The sequence below is a fragment of the Nycticebus coucang genome, chromosome 9 (genome assembly GCF_027406575.1).
Source record: "Nycticebus coucang isolate mNycCou1 chromosome 9, mNycCou1.pri, whole genome shotgun sequence".
NCBI classification, from domain to species: domain Eukaryota; kingdom Metazoa; phylum Chordata; class Mammalia; order Primates; family Lorisidae; genus Nycticebus; species Nycticebus coucang.
In genome coordinates, this window is record NC_069788.1 from 113120560 (window position 1) to 113144463 (window position 23904).

Here is a 23904-nt window from a genome sequence, read left to right on the forward strand (position 1 = left end):
AGTGGGGGCTGTACTACCCAAGAACCCCCCATAGCCACCTGTGTCACTGTGAGAGTGGGTCCAGTCTTTCAGTCTGTTCTTGGACCAAATACCCAGGAACCGGAGGGGACCCTGACAATTTGCCTGTGTAAATTTACTCATTCATGCACTCAGGTGATGCCTGACAGCTTCTCAGAGGAAAGTCAGGGGGAACTCGGTGAGTCACCAGGGAATCACGTAGAGTGCCAGAGCCACTTGGCACACATGTGCATTTTTAATGAGCATCCCATCTGATCCTGGTGCACAGCATGGTTTGAGAACCACTGACCCCACAAATGCCGAGGAAACCCCCACTAGCTACTGTCCTAGACCAGGGCTGCACGTCAGCGTCACTTTGGGAGAGTTAAAAAAAATACCAGTGCCTCATTGCCAGAACTGCTAAAATAATTGACTCTGGGCGGGGACAGGGCATTAGTATTTTCAATAAATTCCCAGGTGGTGCAGGATTAAAAGTCAAAACCTTCATTTATTAACAAGAGCAGTCATCAAAATTAATGGGCGTGTGAGAAGAACGATCTTCTCTGAGCGCAGAGTAAGGAAGCAATGAGTGGAAACAGCCGTCCTTTAATGAGTAACCCCAGTGAAACAGACTAAGTGGCAGACACGCAGGGGAGACATGAAACTATGCAAAAAAATGCAATATGTGAAAAATCTGTATCATACCTTCAGGGGGATTTAGAACCCACTGCTAGGAAAAGAAGAGTCCAAGAAAGATTAAGAAGTCTTAGAAATGAAAAAGCACAACTGTCATCCACTCCTCTCAACACCCCGTAGGAAAAGAAAACCTCATTAAAGTATAAAATGATAGGATAGACACCACTGAAAACCAAACTGGTGACCCTGAACAGCAATCCAAGGAATTCTACCCTTTGTATATAGAATAAAGACTAAGAGATGGAAATTATGACAAAGAAAATATAAGCGGTATGGCAGCTCCATCCTAGAGGCCCAGAATTCCCACCAAAGGATTTCCTGGGAAGTAAAGGCAGATGAGACAACAGAGCGGAGTAATTAGGACACGTAAACAAAGCAGAGAAAAATCACAGTGAAAGGAAGAGTTGAATTCTTGGATTAGATCAAAAGGAACTATCGAAGGTGCATCACAAATCTTTTTATTTTATTTATTTTTATGTATTTTTTGAGACAGAGTCTCACTTGGTCACCCTCAGTAGACTGCCATGGCATCACAGCTCACAGCAACCTCCAGCTCTTGGGCTTAGGTGATTCTCTTGCCTCAGCCTCCCAAGTAGCTGGGACCACAGGCGCCCGCCACAATGCCTGGCTATTTTTTGTTGCAGTTTGGCCGGGGCTGGGTTCAAACCTGCCACGCTGGTATATGGGGCCGGTGCCCTACACACTGAGGCACAGGTGCCGCCCCACAAATCTTAAAGATACACACAGCCTACTTTTATTTTTTCAATGTTCATAGAAATATAAGTTAAAAAATATTGGTTTAAAATATATCAAGTTAACATTCCTCTGAGGAAGAATGGGACTCAGAGGAGGTAAAGGAAACTTCTACTTTTTATGCTTATTTGTATGAATTAATGACATTTTCAATTAAAACAGTTAAAAGTTAATGGAACTAGAATAGAAACGAGTTTTAAAGAAGCTAATATAAATAAAGCAAGTCAGGGAAAAGAAACAAGGAAGAATGAGATTCAGAAAAACTTTCAAGGAAAAGTTAAAATGTATGATTTAAGTAAATATGACCATTTTCCATCTCAATATTCAAAGCAAAACAGACCACTAGAAAGATGGGCAAAGAACAGGCAAGTTACAAAAGAAAAATGTGTATCCAATAATCACATGAAAAGATTCTCAGATACATTAACAAAGAACTAAAAAGTAAAATAAGAATTTTTTTAACCTATCAGATTTGCAAAGATAAAAAGATTGATAATTCTTGGGATATAGGGAAATGGGCACTTTTAAGCTAAGAGCATCAAAGCAATTCATTACAGTTTTGCTCCAGAAGGATCTGGGAACATGAACTCAAATTATGCATGCCATTCCTAATTCTACTCCTGGAAAATTTATACTAAAGAAAACATTGGACTCGTACACAGGATGTTTCTTGAATCATCGTTTATGTTAGCAAAAAAAAGGACACAGCCTCAATTTATGACCCAGGGATTGGTGAGATGAATTTTACCTCATTCATGCCATGGGACATTATGTAGCTATTAAAAAGGATAAGGTGGATCCATATGTGTTTATACAGAGAGATTGTCATGATATATTATTAATTAAAAAAATTATTGGTAAACAAATGTATAATGATCCCAATTATACAAAAGAATAAGGTATTATATGTGCATGCAAATCCAAAGGGGCAGACACTAGAATTTTCTGAGTTCACAGTACGGTTAGTTTTTTTTCATGGTTCCCCTGGGCCCCTTCATTAATTAAGGTCTTGACCAATCAACTAAATATGTATTTATGTCCTCACAACTTGGTAGCTGTTTAAAATACATATAAATTGATAGAAAAAGTATTTGAATTTCTTTCTTAAATAAAAATATTTCTTTCTTAAATAAAAATACTGTCTTAAATTAAAAAGTATTTGAATTTCATTCTTAAATAACCACAACATGCACCTGCTGGGCACTGCACATTTTTATAAACTTTGGAATCAGATTGTACCTTGCCACTCTTATTTCTTAGTCCATGTTGATTTTTGCACAGTATTTGCTTTTTATCACAGCAATGGCTCTGAAAACTCAGATTTTAAAAGACCTCATTGACATCATCGAAAGGGATGTAACATTCTCTGACGTTGAAACTGAACGACCTTGGCTCAGTGCCCATAGATTAGTGGTTAGGGCGCTGGCCACATACACTGGGGCTGGTGGTTTTGAACCTGGCCTGAGCCTGCTAGACAACAATGACCACAACAACAACAAAATAGCCAGCCCTTGTGGTGGGCGCCTGTAGTCACAGCTACTTGGAAAGCTGAGGCAAGAGAATCCCTTAAGCCCAAGAGTTTGAGGTTGCTGTGAGCTGTGACGCCACAGCACTCTATGGAGGGTGACATAGTGAGACTCTGTCTCAAAAAAAAAAAAAAGAAAGAAAGAAGGAAAGAAAAACGAAAAACAGAAACTGAACTACCTTAATCTAGTAGTTTATGCAGTATCTGACGCATATCCAACATTGTTGTGTTTCCTTCAAATATTTAGACTATCTCGTGGCAACCCCATGAGTCCCTGCAGTGCCCAAGGTGTCCTAGTGCAGCTGGGAAACCCCAGCATCAAGGTATAAACAAAGGTTCTTCTTGAAGACGGGAATGGGTTGGAGGAAGAGAGAATTATTTTGTTTGTGCACATCTGGATAGTTTAAACTTTCAGTAGTGAGCAGTCTTACTTTTTAGAAAGTTTTTCATTTCCCAGAAAAATGCCAGAAAGAGAGCAAAGCAAAAGACAAAGTGAGAGCCACAGAGAAATGAAACACGGAAGGACAGCAGGGAGTCGAAGGCCCCCACACTAGATTTATCTGCACCTTTCCTTCGGTCATTTTGAAGGTGATTCGTGTCTGTCTGGGCTTCAGGTCCTCAGCTATGAAGTAAACACACTTGCTACCGCCCTGTGCAATTCCTGCTGCCAGATACTCCAGAAAAGCAGAGGGATGGAAATCATGGCTCTGCAGCCCTCGGCCTGCCGTCGGCCTGCCACGGTGTGACCTTGGCCAAGTCCACGACCTCCTCTGGGCCTCAGTTTCCTCATCCGCTCAATGGTGGGAGTAAAAGTGTTTACCAGGTGAGGGGATTCACGGGGAGACAGTTACTGTGGGGTGTGGCCAGCACAGGGTAAGTGCTAGATGTTACCGTTGCTGTTGCTGCAGGCAAATATGAAGATAAACAAAGAAAAATTGGGCCAACAGATTCTTTCCAGCCATCAGATCCAGGGAATGGCAAGGGACTGTCCTAAAGGGTCAGAGAAGTGTCAGAGAGAAGCTGCAAATGATCCACATAGAAATCAAAGCTGTAAGGGGTAGAGACAGGAGAAAGCAGAACTCAGGAGCGCGGTTACTTGACGCATTTCTGGTCTAGCAACAGTCAGACTAAGACAGAAGATAAGGTGATCTCAAGATCTTATGGATTTTTTTTTCTACATTCTTTCTCCTCCCAAACCAAAAAAAAACATTTTTTTTTTTTTTTACCTCATCTCTATGTCCCACAAAGTGACATCATCGCTGATCCAAGGATTGGACGGCTCAGCCAGTGTTATCAAGGGATCGTATTCCATGTACTGTTCCGTGTAAGCAATTAAGCTGCAGAGGGAAGCAGAGCAAAGAATGCCACTGATTTCCTAGAGAACATGCTTTTAGTCTGTTTTACACAAATATTATGGCAGTCTTCATATAATTCTAAATTAAAGAAAAAAAATTACCTCCACCTCCATTTCTTTTTTTTTTTTTTTGTAGAGACAGAGTCTCACTTTATGGCCCTCGGTAGAGTGCCGTGGCGTCACACAGCTCACAGCAACCTCCAACTCCTGGGCTTAGGCGGTTCTCTTGCCTCAGCCTCCCGAGTAGCTGGGACTACAGGCGCCCGCCACAACGCCCGGCTATTTTTTTTTTTGTTGTTGCAGTTTGGCCGGGGCCGGGTTTGAACCCACCACCTCCAGCTTATGGGGTCGGCACCCTACCCGCTGAGCCACAGGCACCGCCCTCCACCTCCATTTCTAACCTAACAAATCATACTGTTTTCATTTGTCCTTATTTCCTCTCATTATGAACATATCATTTTTACATTGTTGCAATCATAGTATGCAACATTACATGCATTTTACGTTTTTCCCCTTTACTTGACTCTTCACTTAAACCTTGGTGCATTTCTGCCCAGTCATGCTAGCCTTATTGATGCACTAGTCCAAACCCAGTTGTGTATTGCCTGCTCTTGCTAAGTCTATGGATCACAAGGCCTCTGGAGCACCTGCCTGTCAGCCCAGCCCTTCCAACTGAAGGACTTTCTGATTTTAAAGACTTTACATCCTGGCAGATCTCAAGGAGTTAACACAAACATTTTTTTCAATAAAGCAACTTAATTTTTTCAATTGTAATTATGGACTAATAGATATTTTAATCTAATAGATTAACATAGTTTATTTTAGATTATTTTTTATTTTTATCAAAATGTATATGGGTAGTTAAAATAATAAAATAGTATATAATGATTTTATATATATTAAAAAACCAAAAGCAATATTGTTTTTTCTCCTATCCCTTCTTGGAAAGGCATCAACTTCCCACATTCTGGTTTTTCCTTCTAACATTTACCTTTATTTCTAAATGATATGCTTTTCCAGCTGTTCTTGATTTTTGAATTTCAGACAAAAGATTTAACTTTCTATTCATCAGTCCTCAATTCTCCTTTCCTTTTCCTCCAACAATCCCCCAAATAGACTTGTAAAACAATTGTTAAATCAATGGTCAGTATTTACATTATTAAACTAGATAGAAATTGCTTGTTATTCAACTAAGTAGTATCTTTTTTCCAGTGTTTTCACAAACCTATACCACATCAATCAATGATTTTCTCACATCTTAACCACATCAAATCCTTGATTGGTTCTGTCGCCTGTCTCCTGGGAGTCCTCTGCCTCAAGTCATAAGTCTTCTCACTCCCAATCTGGACTGCTTTCTCTACAGACATGATGTAAAACCATTGTCTTGGGCCTTATTCACTTCCATGTGGGAGCCCTTGTTACCCAGATCTGTCTCTTGGTTTTACTCTCTGGTTGTGTTGAAGCACAACCTTTAGCGCAGTGGTTCTCAACCTGTGGGTCGTGACAGGTTGTATTAAAGGGCTGTGGCATTGGGAAGGTTGAGAGTCATTGCTTTAGCGTTTCCTAACAAAGGGTGCACAAGAGTCCTTGCAAGTCTAAAACTGCTGTTATTTTCTCTCCATACTTAACTGATACTGCTGAAGATAGAACACTAGGTTAAAATTGTTTGCCTTTAGAATTTTGAGGCATTACTCTGCTTTTTGAGGGGCATCTCATGTTGCTATTGAGAAGTCTGGATCCATTTTGATGCTGTTGTTTTGCTCAGTTTCTTTTCTCTCTGTCAGCTTACAATCTTTTCCTTATTTCTCTTTGAAATTTTATGGCGCTTGTTGGTTGTTTTCATTCACTGTGCTGGGGATAATGTGCAACATATAAAACATTTTCTGAGAGATTTTATACTATTTTTCACTAATTTCTTACCTTCCATTTTCTTTGTTTTCTTGTTAAATATTAGACATCCTGAATTGTTAATTTAATTTCCCCTCCCATCTTTTAACTCCTTATATTTTTGTTTGACTGGCTTTTGACCTTTTTTTTTTTTAATTTTGAGCCATCACTTTCTTACATTTCCAGAGTTCACTATCGTTTTATGGATGAACTATCTTCTCATATCTTAGAATTTATTAATTCTACGTTTTTATTGTAAGTTTCTTGTGATTATCAAATTGTTTTCGGTTCCTCTAAGCTCCTTTTAGTCATCTTATTTTGTCAGACTCCTTCACACTGGGGCTTTTTTTGAGTATCTGAAAAATCTTTGGACATCCGTTTATGTTTAAGAGCGAGGCTGAATGTGTGTGGACAGGACTTGTCACGGATGGCTTCGCTGTTGGGTTATGAGGCAGTTGGTCAGTCTTCTCACTAGTGCTTCAAATGAGAAATCTGGCATCTTTCTTTTGGGGTCAGCTATTTTTCCCAAGCTTTTTATTCAAGGCCCAAATAGTAAATATTTTAGGCTTTGTGGCTGCGTGGGACAGACACTGTTTGTTGCGACTGTTCAGTTCTAATGTCGTAGCATGAAAACAGTCATAGACAACTTTCAAACAAATGCTTTGGATTGTGCTCCCATAAAACTTCATTTGAAAAAACAAAAAGGAGGTCCGTTTGGCCCATAGGTTGTAATTTCACAGTCTCTAGCCTGTGTGTATATATGTCTGGTTCCTAGAGGCCCAGGACTAGAGGTGGGGAGGGGCCAAGGGTCTGTTAGGGCTCAGAACATGGTACCCCAAAGTAAGGCACCTCAGCACGCTGAATACTTTGCACTAAATTAGGAGACAGAAAGGGCCTAAGAAGCAAAGTCTTTCTGAGCCTCCCACATCCTCCTGTCTCCTGCCCCTCTTCTTCTCCATATGTGAGTCATAGAAACAAGAACTCTTCTTCCTCAAAGGAGATCATAGAATCTAGAACCCTTTTCTCCTAAAGCTGTCCATGAACCTAGAAAGGTCACTCTCTTCCTTCTCTCTTGAAGACCCTCATTCCAGAGGGGTTTTGCTCCTGCCCCATGCCTGGGAGGTAGGGATGCTACTCAGAGAGGTGGAGAAAAATCTGACAGACAGGTCCTGCTGGTTCCCCCTCAGTCTATCGGTATTAGATCGTTCCCTCTGTTCAATCACAATCCTCTGGCCCTTCTTCATGAAATGGAAGCATAAAAATACAGTTTTCTCTGGGTCTTTATTTCTGAAGTCTCCTGTGTTACATTAGACTTTGATTAAATACATTTGTTATGCTTTTCTCTTGTTAATCTATTTCTTGTTATCGGAGTGTCAGGCAGCTGTGACCCTTATGGTGGGGAGGACAGAGATCACACCCTTCTGCTCTCACAGGTCCCACGGTTTAGTATATAGAGTTTCCACTAATTCTCTTGTTTTCAGCTGACCTCTTAAGAAGTCTGATATGCTGAGTTCTGAGCTTGTGTGGCTCAGTTTCTCTGGAGAATAAACTGGCCCTTCTCCTGTGGTGGTGGTGAATGGGAGAGATTGTTCCCCAGTGGGTCAGGAGATCTACAGCCTCCAGAAACAGATTTGACCCTTCCTCTTCTTTCCCGTTAGCCCCATGGCTCATTCTTCCCTCCCATGGTCCCTGAGTCCTGAGTTCCCTGGTGCCTTCACGAGCCAAGACCAGATTTGTTTGGGCAAACTGGCTGTCTTTGTTACAATACCTCCACTCCCAACACATAGGTTATAACATTTGTCACTTGTCCCCATTCACTTAATTTTATAAAATTTTGAAATATTCAGGCATATAGACAGATATAAAAACAATAGGAAATCACGATTGTACTCACTGCCCAGTTAAAAAGTTAAAATATTACAAATACAGAAACAAATACAAATACAGAAACAGAAATTGTGTTTATACCTCCCAATTCTGTAGATTTTTCTATCTTGGAAAAATGTGTTGAAACCATTCATCTGCTAATTTGGTCACTTTGTGAGTTCATACCATTTTTACTCCTTTAGCGACATGTTGCTTTGCGGACAGAGGGAAGATAAACATCGTCTACAATAATGTCTTAAGCGAATTTATTATAATTTAATCATTTACTTTATATTAGACACAGACTATAAATTTCCTTTTAGCATACAGTGCTGTAGGAGAACTTCATTGCTCACAGAGGTTTTTCATTTTCTGGGTTATTTATTTAGAGTTTATATCCATAAAGTTGAATTATTTGGCCAAAAGGTATAAATATTTTTATGGTATTGATCCACAACAGAACTTTCCCACAAGCATTGCCAGCTTGTGTGTTAGCAATCTCTTTCACAACAGCAAAGTCGAAGCCATAATTCCTACGGGCAAGCACGTCCAACTAGCTCAACGCTGCAAATGCAGAGAAATTAGCATCTCCATCTCATTGCTCCTCAAAGTGGGATCCCATAAAGCAGCAGCACAAGTGCCACCAGTGAGCTTGTTGGAAATGCAGACTCTCAGGCACTGCTCCAGATTACTGAGTTTGGATCTGCATTTTGATGAAGTTCGTTCAGGTGATTCGCATACACCTTAACGTTTGAGGAGAACCACAGCTTATTCCTCAATTTTCTGAAGGGTTCAGGACATGAGATGTTTTATTCATCAAATCAAAAGGAAGGACCCTCTGCTAATGTTGGTTTTAAAGACGAACACAGAAATTTTTGATACCTTGGCGCCTTCTCGCCAACCTAGGTGTCACCCAGCAGGGTAGATGAAGAAGTGGTTCGAGTTGAAAAGTTGTGGGTTTCATTTTTGGTGGAGTCATTAACTGATCTTTGTCAAGTTTGCCATATGTAACGTAATGGCCTTTATGAGCACTCAGGACCATTGTGATAGGGCATGGGAAAGTATCTCAAAAGCAGCTTGAAAATCCTCTCCAAATATGAAATATACAATTGGAAGCACCATGCACAGGACAGGTGCATCATCTGCCCTGCAAACCTCCTGCAAGCTGTGTACACATCTTGCCCAGGCCAGGATCGATAAGAGCTTTAGAGCATCTCAGGCAGAGTGAATAGGCAAGGGGGCGGTAGGAAAGCCTCTGCCAGGAAGGGTCAAGCCATAAGTCGGTGCTGCGACAGGGAGCCACACCTTTCCTGCTTGGGCTGATTTTATTCTTTCTGAAAGAAATGGCTTTGTATATGGAGGAATATGTTAGTTTCCTAGCACTGCTGTAATAAATTACTGCAAACTTGGTGACTGAAAACAGTATAAGTTTGTACTCAGTTTTGGAGGCCACTGGTCCGAAATCAAGATGTTGGCTGGGCTGCACTCCTTCCCAAGGCTCTGGGGGAGAATCCTTCCTAACCGCTTTCAGTTTCTGGTGGCTCCAGGTATGTGGTGGCTGTGGCTACATAGATCTAATCTCTGTCTTTATCTTCACATGGCCTTCTCTCTGTCATCTTCTCTTTTTTCTAAGGACACTTGTCATCAGATTAGGTCCTTCTAGATAACCCATGATGACCGATGATCTCATCTGGAGATCCTTAACTTAATTACATCTTCCAAGACTCTTTTCCCAATGAGGTCACATTCAGAGGTTCCACAGGTGAAGACTTGGATATACCTATTGGGGGGACTTCGGAGGTGAGCGTGACTCTGTCTTGGAAGCCAATCTGCCTTGCTGACTTCCAAATAACACCAGTCCTCTGAATGCCTTCTGGTTCCTTTATTTACTAGATTAGTAAATAAAATGTAATAACATGTGCTTATTACTGTAATATAAATCCTGCCTTTGGATCAAAGCAGCCTTGAGCTTATTGCTGGATTCATAGGCTATGACACACAACGCCTTCTAGCCTATTCTGGCGGGTGGTCTCTGCAAAGCATGTACCCCCTTCACCATGGCACACAAGCACCGAGTCCAAGGTGCAGAGATCTACCTGTCTTGCTGCCATCCAAGACCATGCTCCCATCCGTAAGCTCCCCAGTAAATCACCCTTTACTGACAAAATGGATTTGACTGCCTTGTTCTTTGATTTCTCAGCTCCTCCTGCATTTGGGGACCAGTTTGCACTTTATCCAACCCTCTATGAGGAATGTGAACAAACTTGGTCACTTGCCTCCTTTGTTCATATCAACAAAAACACTAACCAGCTGTAGGAAGCTGCAGGCCACCCAAATCCTCAAGGGGTGATGGGCTATACTGTGATGCTCCAGAGTATCTGAGCCATGATGGGGCATTGGGGGGCTCCCCTGATTATGAGACATCTGGGCATCCATGGCCTCCAATCAGAATCTAGGGGCTCCCCTCAGCCGTGGCCCCTCTGTCCTCCTAGGATGTCTCTCCCAGCCATTCTAATCATCCCAGCCTCAGCTGGCTTTGTATAGCAAATAAAAAACATCAACTTGGCAGCCCAAGGCAAAAGGAGGGGACTTTTAAAACCAGTTAATTACAAGTTATGGGAGGAATTTTTAAAAACCCAGAAATACATATCCCTGAAGTAGAACATAGGAGTTCAAAAATGAAATTCCTTCCCTCCTCTCTTCCTCCCTCCCTCAGTGAGACAGGCTGGGGATATAATTAGCTCCCTCCCAGCTGTGTTGGATCAAACCCTCCAGGTAGACACACCTCCAATGAGAAGGAGGGGTCCAACCAGCCAGGTCAGGTGCCATGGACAAGTCCCCAGATGGAGCCCTGAATGAGTGCTGGGCGAGGTGAGCCCAGGGGAGGCCCAGAGAGGCTGGGGTGAGAATCAGCGAGCACTCGGGCACTCAGAGGAGTCTGTAGGGTGCAGCTGCTATCTGCTGACCAGCCCAGAGCAGCAGCATCTTAACAGGCCAGAACAGAGCTCAGGAAATTGGACGTGGTATGTGATGGCTCAGGCTGTGACTACAGATGGGCTCACAGCCAGGTTGCCTTTGGAGAAATTTGAGAATGCCTTCAGAGAAGAGGCTGGAGGAGAGATAGTGAGATTTAATGGGGATGTTCCTTCAGGAGAATTTGATTGAGAGCCCAAGGAGGGATTTTGTAACTACCCAGGTTAAGAGCACAGGAGGCATTTGTAAGAGGCATTGAACACAAATGGTGTTATGCCTGTGAACCAGCCTACATCATGCTTCTCAGATTAGGCAAGCATGGGGCACACTGTGGAGGAGCGTGTACAGAGGGCATGCAAACTCCTCTGCAGAAAGTCCTGACCATCTGAACTAAGGCAGCAGAGCTAAAGGCACAATCAACTCCTCAGCCAGCCAGTGTCAGGGCTGAGTGGTGTTGAGCAGAAGGGAAAGGGAATCTAGTCTGTTAAGTTACATAAATAAAGTCTAGGGGGAACAGGGAGACCATATAGGCATGTGTATTTTGAGTGTTGCAGTTTATTGATAGACACAGGAAGTATTGAATCATTAGAATTAGACACGCATGTCTTGAGGCAATATGAGGAACTCCTGCTCAGCAAGGCACTTTTAGATGTTAGTGTGTTAAAGAGGAAGACGGTGAACAATCTGATCTTGAGATTCTAAGAGGAGAGATTAGGTTTCATATTAATTTCTAATGCCTGTTGTAAAAAATTTTCACAAATTTAGTAGTTTGAAACAATACAAATGTTTTGTCATATAGGTCTACAGGTTAGAAGTCTGAAATGAGTCTCATTGGACTAAAACAAAGTGTCAGCAGGACAGCCTTCCTGCTGGAGGCTCTCGGGGAGAATGGGTTTCCTTGCCTTTTCCAGCTTCTGAAGGCTTCCGTGTTCCTTGGTTGATGGCCTCTTACATCTCCAAAGCCAGGCATCCCGCCCAGGCCTTTCTCATGCTGCACCACTTTCCTACTAGCTCCTCTGTCTCCCTCTTCCATATTTCAGGACTCCCACGATGACACTGGCCCCTCTGGGCAATCCTGAATAATCTCCCTGTTTTAAGGTCAACTGATAAGCAACCTTAACTCCATCTGCAATCTGAATTCTCCTCCCCATGTAAAAGCCTACTTAGAAGTTCTGGGGAGCCACTAATCGGCAAGTATAATTTAACATGAATTTATGTAGAAGATAGAAAATGAAGTCACCTGGAGAAGGGTGTGGCAGTGGATAAAAGATATACAGAGACCTGCATGGATTTTCGGGGAATGGCGTCAACATGTTTGATTTCTCTGCTATTGTCACAGCCCAGGCACATATGTCCAGCATTCATGAGTCTATGTCTCTTCATTTGTCATGCTTTGCATCGTTATTACTCCGTGAAAAAGACAGGAAAGACAGCAAAGTGCTTCTTCCTGGAGGTCCCCACAGGTGCTTTCAGGGGCTTTCAGCACTCTGCTGCCTCCACTGCTCTTCTAGCTTTGAGGAGGGTGGTTGATCCTTCCCAAAGAGAGTGACCAAGAAGGTTAACTCCACAATTGGGACAGCCGAGGCCTGACAGCAGGTGAGTAACCACCCGCACTAGCAGAGAGAGGAGGTCCTCTCTTCCCTCTGCTCTCAGCACCACCAGACTGTGCAGAAACGGTGTAAGGGATGGAAGTGAGGACCACCTGCCTTTTTCTTGCTCTCCTATTTCTCTCATCAGGGCTGGAGGTGCCTTATGCTCGGGGGCTAGAGTTTCCAAGGTGGGACAATGGAAGAAATGAAGGTTGGCCACATAGAATAAGACCTAAGCTTAAAGCAGAGAAATTATAGGGCTTTGGGGGTTGCCTCTACACTGTCCAGGGCCATTTCTTGGGTGTATGGGGAGGTTTGTGGGGAGACAGAAGCGCTGCCTGGGAATGCAGTGAGCGTACTTGGTGGAGCTGACACAGGCTAGGTCTCCTGGGAATCTGAGCAGAGCAGATAGGGACCCTGACGGTGAGACGTCCTTCAGAGTCGGCAGGCAGGTGCCTCCGGGTTTCTCTCGGTTCTGTCTGTCTGCTGAGAATTGCACTCAAGTAGGTCCCCAGGGCTGCTGTACTTGTGTACTTGTAAGCCCTGGCCATGGCTGATTTGTCCAGGAGCAGACTGCTGACCCAAGCGGGGTTCTATCCTCTTTCCCCAGTTTCAGCAGCAGAAGGTGTGCAGCCTTATCACGTGTCCTAATAATTTCTTGTCATGAAAGGATGAGGCCAGTGCAGAAGGTGGATGGGACTCAGAGATGCCTGGGGCTCCCAGAGGCTCCAGTTGTCCTTGGGCTCCCTGTCACTGCTGAAGTCAACCCCAGTTCAACTCCACCCCTCCTCGCATTCCAGGAACCAAGAAAAGATCTTTTTGGCTGAGCCAGGTTCAAGCTGGGGTTTTACTGCTTGGTACCAAATTATTACAGTTGAAAAGGGGATGCGTGTGGAGGCGAGTTCATTGAGGCAGCCTTTGTAGAATTAGGCAGAGGGTCCCTCTCTCTCAGAACACGTGCTTCCTGACAGCGCACAGCCAGCAAGATGGAAAGAGTCTGCCTGGAACTCACAATATGATGAAAAGGCCGGGCAGGCGAGGAAGGAGGCCACTCTGGTCCAACACAGTAAGTGCTATTTGAGTCCAAAGTCAATTCTAGCGACCATGGAAAGGCTTGGGGTAGGACAGGAAAAGCAAGAAGGGAGGACAAAATAGAGGCATGTGAAGAGCTCTGCGGGATGCCCTGCACACAAGAGCACACAGCAACAGTGGTCTGAAGGTGGGTGTGAGCAGCAGAAAAGTGGAATTGGGAGGAGATGGGAAAAAGAAAATAAATCTAGGAAATCCAGAAGTCATCTGTTAGGAACTATATTTCTCACTGAACAGTTTTAACGTTCTTGTTCCCTTATTCTTGACTCCTGACTAGTATATGGTTTTGTTATTTTCGAATGACAAATTCTCATATCATTCGAAGATTGCAACCTCTCAACTTTCTGCAAATGCGCTGATCACTATTTCTGGGGGCTCTGAACCGGGCTGACTTGTCCGCAAGCTCCTGCTCCATCGCCTCGCAGTTAAGCAGCAGAAATCTACCAGATGGCTGCCAGAAGCGTGTTCTGTGGCCATTCAGTAGACACTGTCCAGTGCCTGCTGTCATTAAAGAGCAAGAAGCAATTTGGGTCTCAGGAAGACACTAGTGCAGAGCTAACAGCAAAGTCACAGCTTCCAACCACATTCACCAGCCCTGGCAGGGTCATGATGAATACAAAACCTTCCCCTTTAGCTAGCTTTGAAAATAAGGAGACCATATACTGATCAAAAGAAATCAGGGTCTACCTTTGATAAACTTGGAGAAACAGAAACATGAAACAATGTTTAGTAAACATTTAGTTCCATCACTTGAAAAAAAATCCTCTCTCTCTTAACAAAAAAAAGACTCATAATTTTGTCACAAATTACATAGATGTAACAATAATAACAAAAAGGTATGAGAGGGTGGAGAAAGTTGGAGAAAGAAGAGATGCAGTTTGTCCCAGGTTGAACCCCCAAGGGTCAAGTTCACATGTGTGGAATTTGGTTTCCACAGAGCAATGGCGGAGAAGATGGTTAGGCTCAAGGAAAAAGGGGCATGAAATTATGAGTAATAAAAATTACCATTCAAGGAAAAAAAGGTGTGGCATCTAGAGTATTATGGGATGGTGACCCTCATTCCTGCATTGGAACTATAATAATAAAAATGCACCAAAGCACTCATTAAGAAATCGGGGCCTCTGAGTGAGAAGGAAATCTGGAAACTGAATGCGAAAGGGGTGACTGAGGCAGTCAGTTTGCACACCCCCTTTGGTGTGGATGGTTTCTAAACTGTGATGCGCGGAGGAACCAAACAGGAAGAGGAGTCGCTTATAAAGAAGACGAGAGCAGGGCTGCGCAGAGGAAAGAGGGATGTTTGGTTCCCACCAGTTCATTCATTGATTCATCTGTTTTCTTTTTTCACTTGGAGAAGGAGGGGAGGAGAGAGAATATAAAGAACTCCTTAATTGCAGGTCACCCAGAGAAAATATATTCAGTAGAGAAAGTGAGGATGGATAAAGGCACGTGATGGAGAACTTGGCCCCTCGGGAAGAGGAGCTTGTGCCAGGCCAGGATGAGGATTCCAGATCCTGGTCTGGATATGGTCACCCTGGCTGTAATGTTACCTATGTTTTGTTTTTTTTTTTCTTTCACCTAAGATGGGAGGGGAGAAAGCTGAAGCAAGGACCCCAAAGATTCTAGCAAAGATTTTGCTGGAATCACAGAAAAGCAAAGTTGTAATGACTTCTTTGACCCCCTTTTGTTCCTTCCTCGAAACTATCATTAGATATTAAGTTCATAAACCTCCATCACCCTAGCAGGTTTTTAATAGACCCTAGGGTCTCCAGGCCCTTGCTGTCTTTATCTCATTTCATTAATTACATTTCATGATCACTGAGGATTAAGAGGTGGAGGAGGAACCAGTGTTCAATTTCAGGGAGCAGCAGCAATCTCAGACGGGGCAGGAGAGATGATGCTACAAAAATCAATTTGGCAGTCAGCTGTGACGCATAAATGGCCCCTGGTAATAGGGTACGGGTGGGCCGAGTGTGGATGCAGATATAAGATGAAACAACTTGATCTCTGCAAGTGTAGGCAGGGAGCGGGGATATCTGCAGCGATGATGGGGCAGCTCACCACAGGTGGGAAGAAGTCTCCAGGAAAATGCACCAAGACAGACTCCAGGCAATTTGGAACTCAAATTGTTTGGAGTTTTGTGTTCTCAGAGTTGGTTTGTCAAGTGCTATGAGTCTTGGGTGAATAAAAAAGGGACTTCTCTGGGAGTCTTGCAAAACAGAGTAAGACCTCATTTACTTGGCAACTCCATTTATCCAGAGAACACATGAGGTAAGTGACCAAAAAGGCCTCTGAGCTGAGTCTGCAGATGAAATAAACTCTGCGCCTCAAGGTTTGTTGTCTGTTATTTAGAAGGGCAGACCTCATGGAGAAGACTCTTCACTCTTGCTTTAGGTTAATGAAGTCGGTTATTTGATTTCCTGGTGTGGTGGATCAATTTCAAGAATGAAATCTATTTCCCCAGTGCTTGAATTGAGTCTGGGCCTGTGACTTGTTTTACCCAATAAAATGCAACACAAGTGACAGAGTGCCAGTTCTAAGCCTTGGGAATTTCGTATGCTTCTGTTCTGTCTCTTGGAATCCTGCTATGCCCCTGTGAACAAGGTCAAATTAGCCTGCTGGAGACCACATGAAGGATCACCCAGTTGTCCCAGCTGAGGCCACTCTTAACCTGTGGGAGCCAAATATGTGAGAGAGTTCAGCTAAGATCAGCAGAGTCACCTGTCCAGTCCACAGACACGTGGCTGAGCCCAGAGGAGACAGCTGGCACACAGACATGTGAGCAGTATGGTAAATGCTGACTGTTTTAAGCCAGTGAGATTTGGGGTGGTTTGTTACTCAGCAGTCACTCACTGATACACCTGGTCTGCTACAGATTTTAAAGGAGCTGGGCAGAGAGGAGGAAGGGCTAGTAGAGACAAGCATGTTTATGGGAAAAAGAAAACAAACAAGTAAACCAGTAACTAAAAGGCAGAAACAGGAACTCAAGGGACCCAAGTGTCTGGGGCCATTTAAGGAAGGAGAAGCAATCTGTGGCAACTTATAAGATTCCGACCACTGATGAAGTTTTAGAGCACAATGTGAGAATACTGATCTTCAGTTACCCAGAAAAATGAACCAAAACGTAATGTCCTTTCTTTAGGAAGAAAAGTGCATGAACCATATTTAAATAAGATTTCCATTTAAAATAATGGTAAAAAATTTCCATTTAAGAACCTTCCAGTTAAAATGAAAAACTTATAGTTTTAAGTGTTACACATATTTATCTGGAAAATTCATTTGTGTGTGCAGGGATAATACTTTCTGAAACAAAAATTGGGTAACATCTCAGACAGGCTTTTGTAATGGTTCCAGGTGCAAAAGGAAGCCCAGAAAACGTGGTTTGGCTGCCGTGATACTTGCTGGCGTCTCAGGGACATTGAAGCACTTGTGGGGATGATGCACAGAGTATTTGAAACTGAAGTGACCTGAAAACATCTGAGAAGAAGAGTCAGTCTCTTCAGGTGTCATCCCTGCCTCCCCAAAGGCACCAGATTAGCGAGACGTGCAGACTGTGGCCTGTAGGGCCAACCCTGGGGAGCTTGCCGAGATCTCTGTGTGGGAGACTGAGAAGAGGGACAGGGTGATGGAAAGCATCGCATTGTCACCCTCCTTTCCACACTGAAAAATAATAATCATGGAGGCCAGGAGTGTTGGCTCATGCCTTAATCATAGCACTCTGGGAGGCCAAGGCAGGTGGATTGCCCCGAATTCACAAGTTCAAGACCAGCCTGAGCCAGAGCGAGACCCTGTCTCTAAAATTAGCTGGGCATGGCAGGCGCCTGTAGTTCGAGCTACTTGGGAGACTGAGACAAAAGAATCGCTTGAGCCCGAGAGTTTGAGGTTGCTGTGAGCTGTGATACCGTAGTACTCTACTGGGGGCAACAAAATGAGACTCTGTCTCCAAAAAAAAAAAATCATGATTCACATTCTTCACATGCACACTGAACACCAAGGACAGGGTGGAGCCCTTGCCTTGCATGAACTCATTAACCCTGTAAGTTAGGCATGCCTACAGTCTCCCCTCTAAAGAGCTGGGAATAGGGCCACTGAGAGATGAAGCAACTTGCTTCAATGTTAGAAAATGGGAAATGGCAGAGGCAGGATGCAAACTCGTATGTTTGGCTCCAGACCCATCCCCTAAATGTTCTGTTCCACCCTTTACAAAGTTCCCTTATTCCTTCTCTGCTGGGCTGGCTACATCCTTTACCCAGCCCTTACTTTTCAGAGTCCCCCTACCCTCGGTTCTCAAGGAACTAAGGGGTGTGTGGCTCTGACTAATTGCTACTTATCACCTGCAGCAGGCCCAGGAAGCCAGGTCTGGGATGGGATGTGTGTGCCCACCTAGACAAGCTCAGCTGGGACCTCTGGCAGCTTCTCCCACTGCCAAAACCCTTCCCCAGCCCCACCCCTGCAGAGCTGCTGATAGGCGGGCTCTCCCACCCACCCCACACCCGCTTTATCTCCAGCTAACACCCCTCTCCTCTTCCTCCTCCACCCTATCTAGGGGTTTCCTTGCTTCGCTAATGAAAACCCTCTGTGTCACATTAAGAAGTTGCCAGTTACTGCTGCTGGGAATAAAGTCCAGGCTCTACTGGGTAGAGACTCACAAAAGCTCCTAGCTGGGCAGTGAGGAGCAGCCAGTTGGAATAATCCCTTCAGCGTGAGCAGCTTCTCAAGCATAATTAGCAGGTACCAGGTGGGGTGTCAACAAACAAACAATAGGACGTGCCAGACTCCCCCCACCCCACGGGGGCTTTCTCCCTGCCTGGGCCTGGGCACCCCTGCCTGGCCACAGCCTACCTCAGGCTGTCTGATGCGGCCTCTTTCCTCATACCCCAAAGATAAGACAAACCAGTGCCTCTTCTAGTGAGGAGCAGGCAGTGGCTTTGCCAGAACCTTGAAGATTATCCAACATGCAGATTTCTCAGCTCTACCCCAGAAACACGGAACCCGAGTCCCGAGGGCTGAGGCTGGAGAATTTTCATGTTTTTTGGTTCTCTCTTTCTCCCTCTCTCTTTCTCTCTTTTTTTTGAGACAGAGTCTCATTTTTTTGCTCTTGGTAGAGTGCTGTGGTATCACAGCTCACAGGAACCTCAAACTCCTGGTCTTAAATGATTCTCTTGCCTAAGCCCCCCAAGTAGCTGGGACTACAGGTGCCCGCCATAACACCCAGCTATTTTTAGAGAGGAAGTCTCGCTCTTGCTCAGGCTGGTCTTGAACCTGTTTTTTTGGGGGGTGGGGTGGGAGTGGGGGGACAGAGTGTTACTCTCTGGTAGGTAAGCAGAGGCTAGGCTAGAGTGCCCTGGTGTCAGCCTAGCTCACAGCAACCTCAGACTCCTGGGCTCCTGTCTCAGCCTCCTTACTAGCTGGGACTATCATACCCAGCAATTTTTTTTTGCTTTTAGTAGAAACAGGGTCTCCCTTCTGCTCAGGCTGGTCTCAGACTCCTGAGGTCAAGAGATCCTCCTGCCTCAGCCTCCCAGAGTGCTGGGATTGCAGGTGTAAGCTGCTGTGTCCAGCTCAGAATTTCCATTTTGAGGAAATTCCAATGTCCCTTGCCTGGTTATGTTGCTCAGAACCACTGATCTTGAGCAACTAGAGCCAGGAAAGATGCTCCCACATGTACTTTCCCTCACAACTGCAAGCCCTAAGAGCCCTTCCAAGGCCAGAGGCCAGCACTGCAGGCACCTGCCAACTCTCACAATACCCCAGGACAGCCATCCCGCCTGTCTCACAGAGAAAGCAGCTCAGTTCCTCACGGCCTATGACACCAATAGGGTTGATGCCATTCTGCCATGTCACTCTCAGCCACTCTTTTGGAGCAGAGGCAACCACAGTGAGACCTAAACAGCATTTTCAGAGCCTGAGACTTTGGCCAGAAGCCCACATTACGATACCAGAAGCCCACATATCACATTACGATAGTGAGTTGTGAGGTGGTTCAGTAGCCCGTAGCCACCTGCAAGTGCGACTCCACGGGTCTAAGTGAGCCATGCTCTGGCCAAGGCAGCCTTCTGGTGCACTTGAACTAGGGAAAGTAGGAATGACAGTGAGTCTTAAGGGGGATGATGTTGACCCTATCTCAGGGACATTTGGCAATGTCTGGAGACATTTGTGGTTGTTATAACTGTGGGGTGGGAGGACATAGGAGGGGGCCCTGTTGGCCTCCGTGGGAGAACTCAGGAATTCTGCTACCTACCCTACAATGCACAGAACATGAACAGCACAACAGGGAGTTACTGGCCCAAAGTGTCAACAATGCCACTGTCGAGCAACCCTGGAACAGGCACACAGGTGCCAAAAAGACATGAGTCCAAACCCAGGGATGTCCTTAGTCCCCTGAAGGGAGAATGTTACTCAAGCTCTTTGTTTCTGTTGCTTTCATTTGTTGTTATTTATCTGGAAAGATGTGGCTCAACACAGGGGCAGGCAGAGAAAGGCTGACAGGTCCATCACACAGCCAGCTCACCGTATGAGCTGGGCTTAGAAGGCTCAGTCTATCTGACATCCGATAAATACCGAGGCCGACGTAAGCCCTGGATTCCTTCAGAAATTGGTCATCACTTTAACGGTAGCAGATGGATGAAATGCTCAGGCCTGAGCTGCCTGATTAGATTTATTCCATACACATTCCCTAGGAGGTCTCCCTCTTCACTGAAGAGTTAAAACAGACCATTTACTTGATAAAATCGCGTCTCTCGTGAGTTAACAGAGTGGAACTAGCTACTGGACCAGATTGTAGCACAAACGCTGCCGAGGAAGCCCGGCTGGAGAGCCAGACATTTTCTTTCCAGTTGATTCGATATAGTTCAGTGGTTGATGGTGTGTGGAAGTGGAACACCTCCTGACGGTCCAGGCCCCGCCGTGTACATCCAGGACTCAAAGGACGGACGTAATCTCTTTCCCCTGTAAAGTGAATCTGGGCATTTTATAGCTGAAAAGGGAGCAGTTCCATTTGAGTTAATCAAGAGGCTGAAGGCAAAGGTGCATTATGTAGATTTAAAGGACATTCTTCCTTGATTGACAAGGTCCTGTGGCCACCACCTGTTTACTATGGGCCATTTCCTGCCATCACTCAAGGGACCAGTGTTATCTTGGTTATTCTCACATGGGGCCTGCTGAGTTTTTACACCTTAGTCTAAGGCAGGCGTCCTCAAACTTTTTAAACAGGGGGCCAATTCACTGTCCCTCAGACTGTTGGAGGGCTGGACTATAGTTTAAAAAAAAAACTATGAACAAATACTATGCACACTGCACATATCTTATTTTGAAGTAAAAAACAAAATGGGAACAAATACAATTCACACCACTTCATGTGGCCCGTGGGCCACAGTTTGAGGACACCTGGTCTAAGGAGTAACTACAGTCTGACTCTTGGAATTGAGCACACTGCTAGCCATAACCCCACAACATTTCTTTCTTGTTGAATTAAAGGAAGCAGCAATGTTTCTGAGGGGTGAACATACCTTTCAGCCACTTTGGACATTTTCAAACAATGTCTGTCAATTTGTGCATTCAAAAATGCAATCTGGGGAAAGAGAGGACAGGGATGTGAAGACCAAAATAGAATTCCTATTTTTCCCCTTGATTCCATGAACACAAATTCTGTATTTCCAAGACCTCTCTGGCTTTGCATGCCAGTAACCAATTTGCCCTCTGGACATTCCTGCCACACTTAAGATTCATTGTCCACAATTTTGCCCATGTCACATATCGTCCTGTATTGTGTCATGATTTAAGTCTTGATTTCCAAAACTTAAAGGCAACGTATATTTTATAAAGCTCAGCAATGGCAGGGACAGGTAATATGTGCACCATACATACCTGTCCTCTGCCCACCTTTAGCATGTACGTCACACCTGTGTGCTTGGTGTGCTTGACTGCAACCATCAAATAGCTATTATCACACATCTGCTTCCTCTCCTCTACCCAGTAATAAACTTGGCAAGGGCAGGTGCCTTAAATGTGTCCTCCTTTGGGTGTTTCTCCCCCCAAAGCCAGTAAGACATATAAGACAGATCGTGGGCCCTCCAGTTGCCTTACCAGGAAACGTCAGAAGGGACTAAGGTAACTAGCCATCATCTGCTGACCTGGTCTCCTCATCACAAAAGAAAATAACATTTAACTAAATATGCTGACATGGCATTGGGAATAGGGCTCTCTTATTCTTAAACTTTCCTTTTGAGTCACAGTAATAAACAAAGGGTGGTCCTGAGCTGACTTGCTCAGGAAGTACATCCTGATTTGGGGGATCGCTCCTCCACCTCCCACAGTGGGAAGGGCAGTTGTGGCACTGGCATAACCCACTGATGCCCTTCTCCAACGGAATTTGGGAGAGGACTCTTCCTCTCAAGCTTCCATGGGTGGTTCACACATAGAACTCAAAGGTTCAAGTCACCCACAGCTGGGTTCCACTGTGGGGTCCAGGAAACCAGTGGCTCACTCTGACCTCAGATGGGAACTTCACAAGGGCTTTGCAAGGGGCCACGTCTCCTCTCGGGCAGGCAGCTGTCAGCTCATTCACCTGTTTCCGGATGTCCTCTTTCGTAGTTTTTCTGATGGGCTGGCTGAGCACGTGCACAGGGCTCTGGGACTGGGACTCTTCAGTCACACCGTACACTGACTAGAAGAAGCAAGGACACGGAGTCATCTACCCTCACAGCTAAGGGGCAGCCTGGGCGTAGGTGGGTTCAACCACTCATTTGATTTTTTTTTTTATTAAATCATAGCTGTGTACTTAATGCAATCATGGGTACAATGTGCTGGTTTTATATACAATTTGAAATGTTTTCATCAAACTGGTTAACATAGCCTGGTATTTTCTTAGTTATTGTGTTAAGACATTTATATTCTACACCTGGTAAATTTCACATGTACCCTTGTAAGATGCACTGTAGGTGTGTTTCCACCAATCACCCTCCCTCATCTGATTCTTTTAATCCCCTCCTGACACCTGGATAATAAGTGACCAGCCTCTGCTTGAGTTTCTTCTCTGATGAGAACTCTGCCTCTTGAAGGATCTCATCTCACTTTTGGGTTACCACTTAGAAAACCTTGCCTTTTATGAAGCTGAAAGTTGCCTTCTTGTATATCAGTGTCTCTCCAAACACGGTCCCTAGACCATCTGCAGAGAACCATCTGCGGGTTCTTGGTAAAGGTGCACATTGATGAGCCTACCTTACACCTACTGAACCCAAATCTTTGTGGTTGGCTTTGGGAATCTACACATCTATCAAATGCCCCAGATGATTCTGAGGCAAAAGAAAGTTCAAGAACGAATGCTGGAGATGAGGCACAGAAGATCCCTGGATTTCCTTTGGGTCAGCAGATTTTCTGTTGCCCATCTGGTACAGAACTGAGATGGCAGGGCTTCAGGCCTGGGTTTCTCAGTATGTCCATGGCCATAGCTACTTTTAAGTTGTTCCCGGTGGTTTGGACAGACTGAATGTAATCTTTGTTTTGGAAAAGAAACAAAATCAGATAAAGTGGATGGGACTCCATAAAATTCTATAATATCAGAATTTAAGGGTCCCTTAAAGATTGAATTAGGAAAATTTACAACTACTACTTTGATATATAATACAGTATCTCAGTGAAGAACAAAATATACCGTAGATTCAAGAAGTGTATACACAGTAGGACCTCCACAGTTGACCACCTCCCTACAGTGACCACCTTTTCAAGTTGACCTGGCCTCTAGTTTTCACAGACTGGACGTGCACCACATGTACACCTCAGTAGAGCAGGACTAGTTCCTTGTGTTGACCACCTCTGTGTGTGGGCCAGTGTGTGACAGTCCCTTTGGTGGTCAACTTATGGGAGGCCTCAGCCTCCCGAGCAGCTGGGACTATAGGCGCCCGCTATAACGCCCGGCTATTTTTTTGTTGCAGTTCGGCGGGGGCTGGGTTTGAACCCGCCACCCTCGGTATATGGGGCTGGCGCCCAAAATGTATTAGAATTACAAATTCTGAGCAGTAGTAGAATTGGAAGAGCTAATTTACATTAAGAATTTTTAGTTCAGCTAAACTAGCGAACCTTTTTAACCTTTTGTGGATTCTTCAAACGTCGACATTTTCGGATATCCATTTCTGTTGTGTTCACACAGCCTGGCTGAAGAAAAAAAAAAATCATTGCAT

At 44.5% G+C, this 23904-nt stretch overlaps 1 protein-coding gene across 6 annotated transcripts in view; it reads right to left on the bottom strand.

Annotated features, from left to right (window-relative positions):
• The window catches only part of RGS6 (regulator of G protein signaling 6), a 645323-nt gene that overhangs the window by 67757 nt on the left and 553662 nt on the right, over positions 1-23904 (bottom strand). For 5 of the 6 annotated variants that reach the window (XM_053602701.1, XM_053602704.1, XM_053602703.1 and 2 more), the window contains exons 10-13: positions 23804-23878; positions 22293-22391; positions 21235-21296; positions 4198-4308 (exon numbers count right to left, since the gene is read on the bottom strand). In XM_053602701.1, coding sequence (XP_053458676.1) covers positions 4198-4308; positions 21235-21296; positions 22293-22391; positions 23804-23878 — 347 coding nt within the window. The remainder of the gene's footprint in view (positions 1-4197; positions 4309-21234; positions 21297-22292; positions 22392-23803; positions 23879-23904) is intronic. The other variant, XM_053602700.1, reaches the window with a different exon arrangement.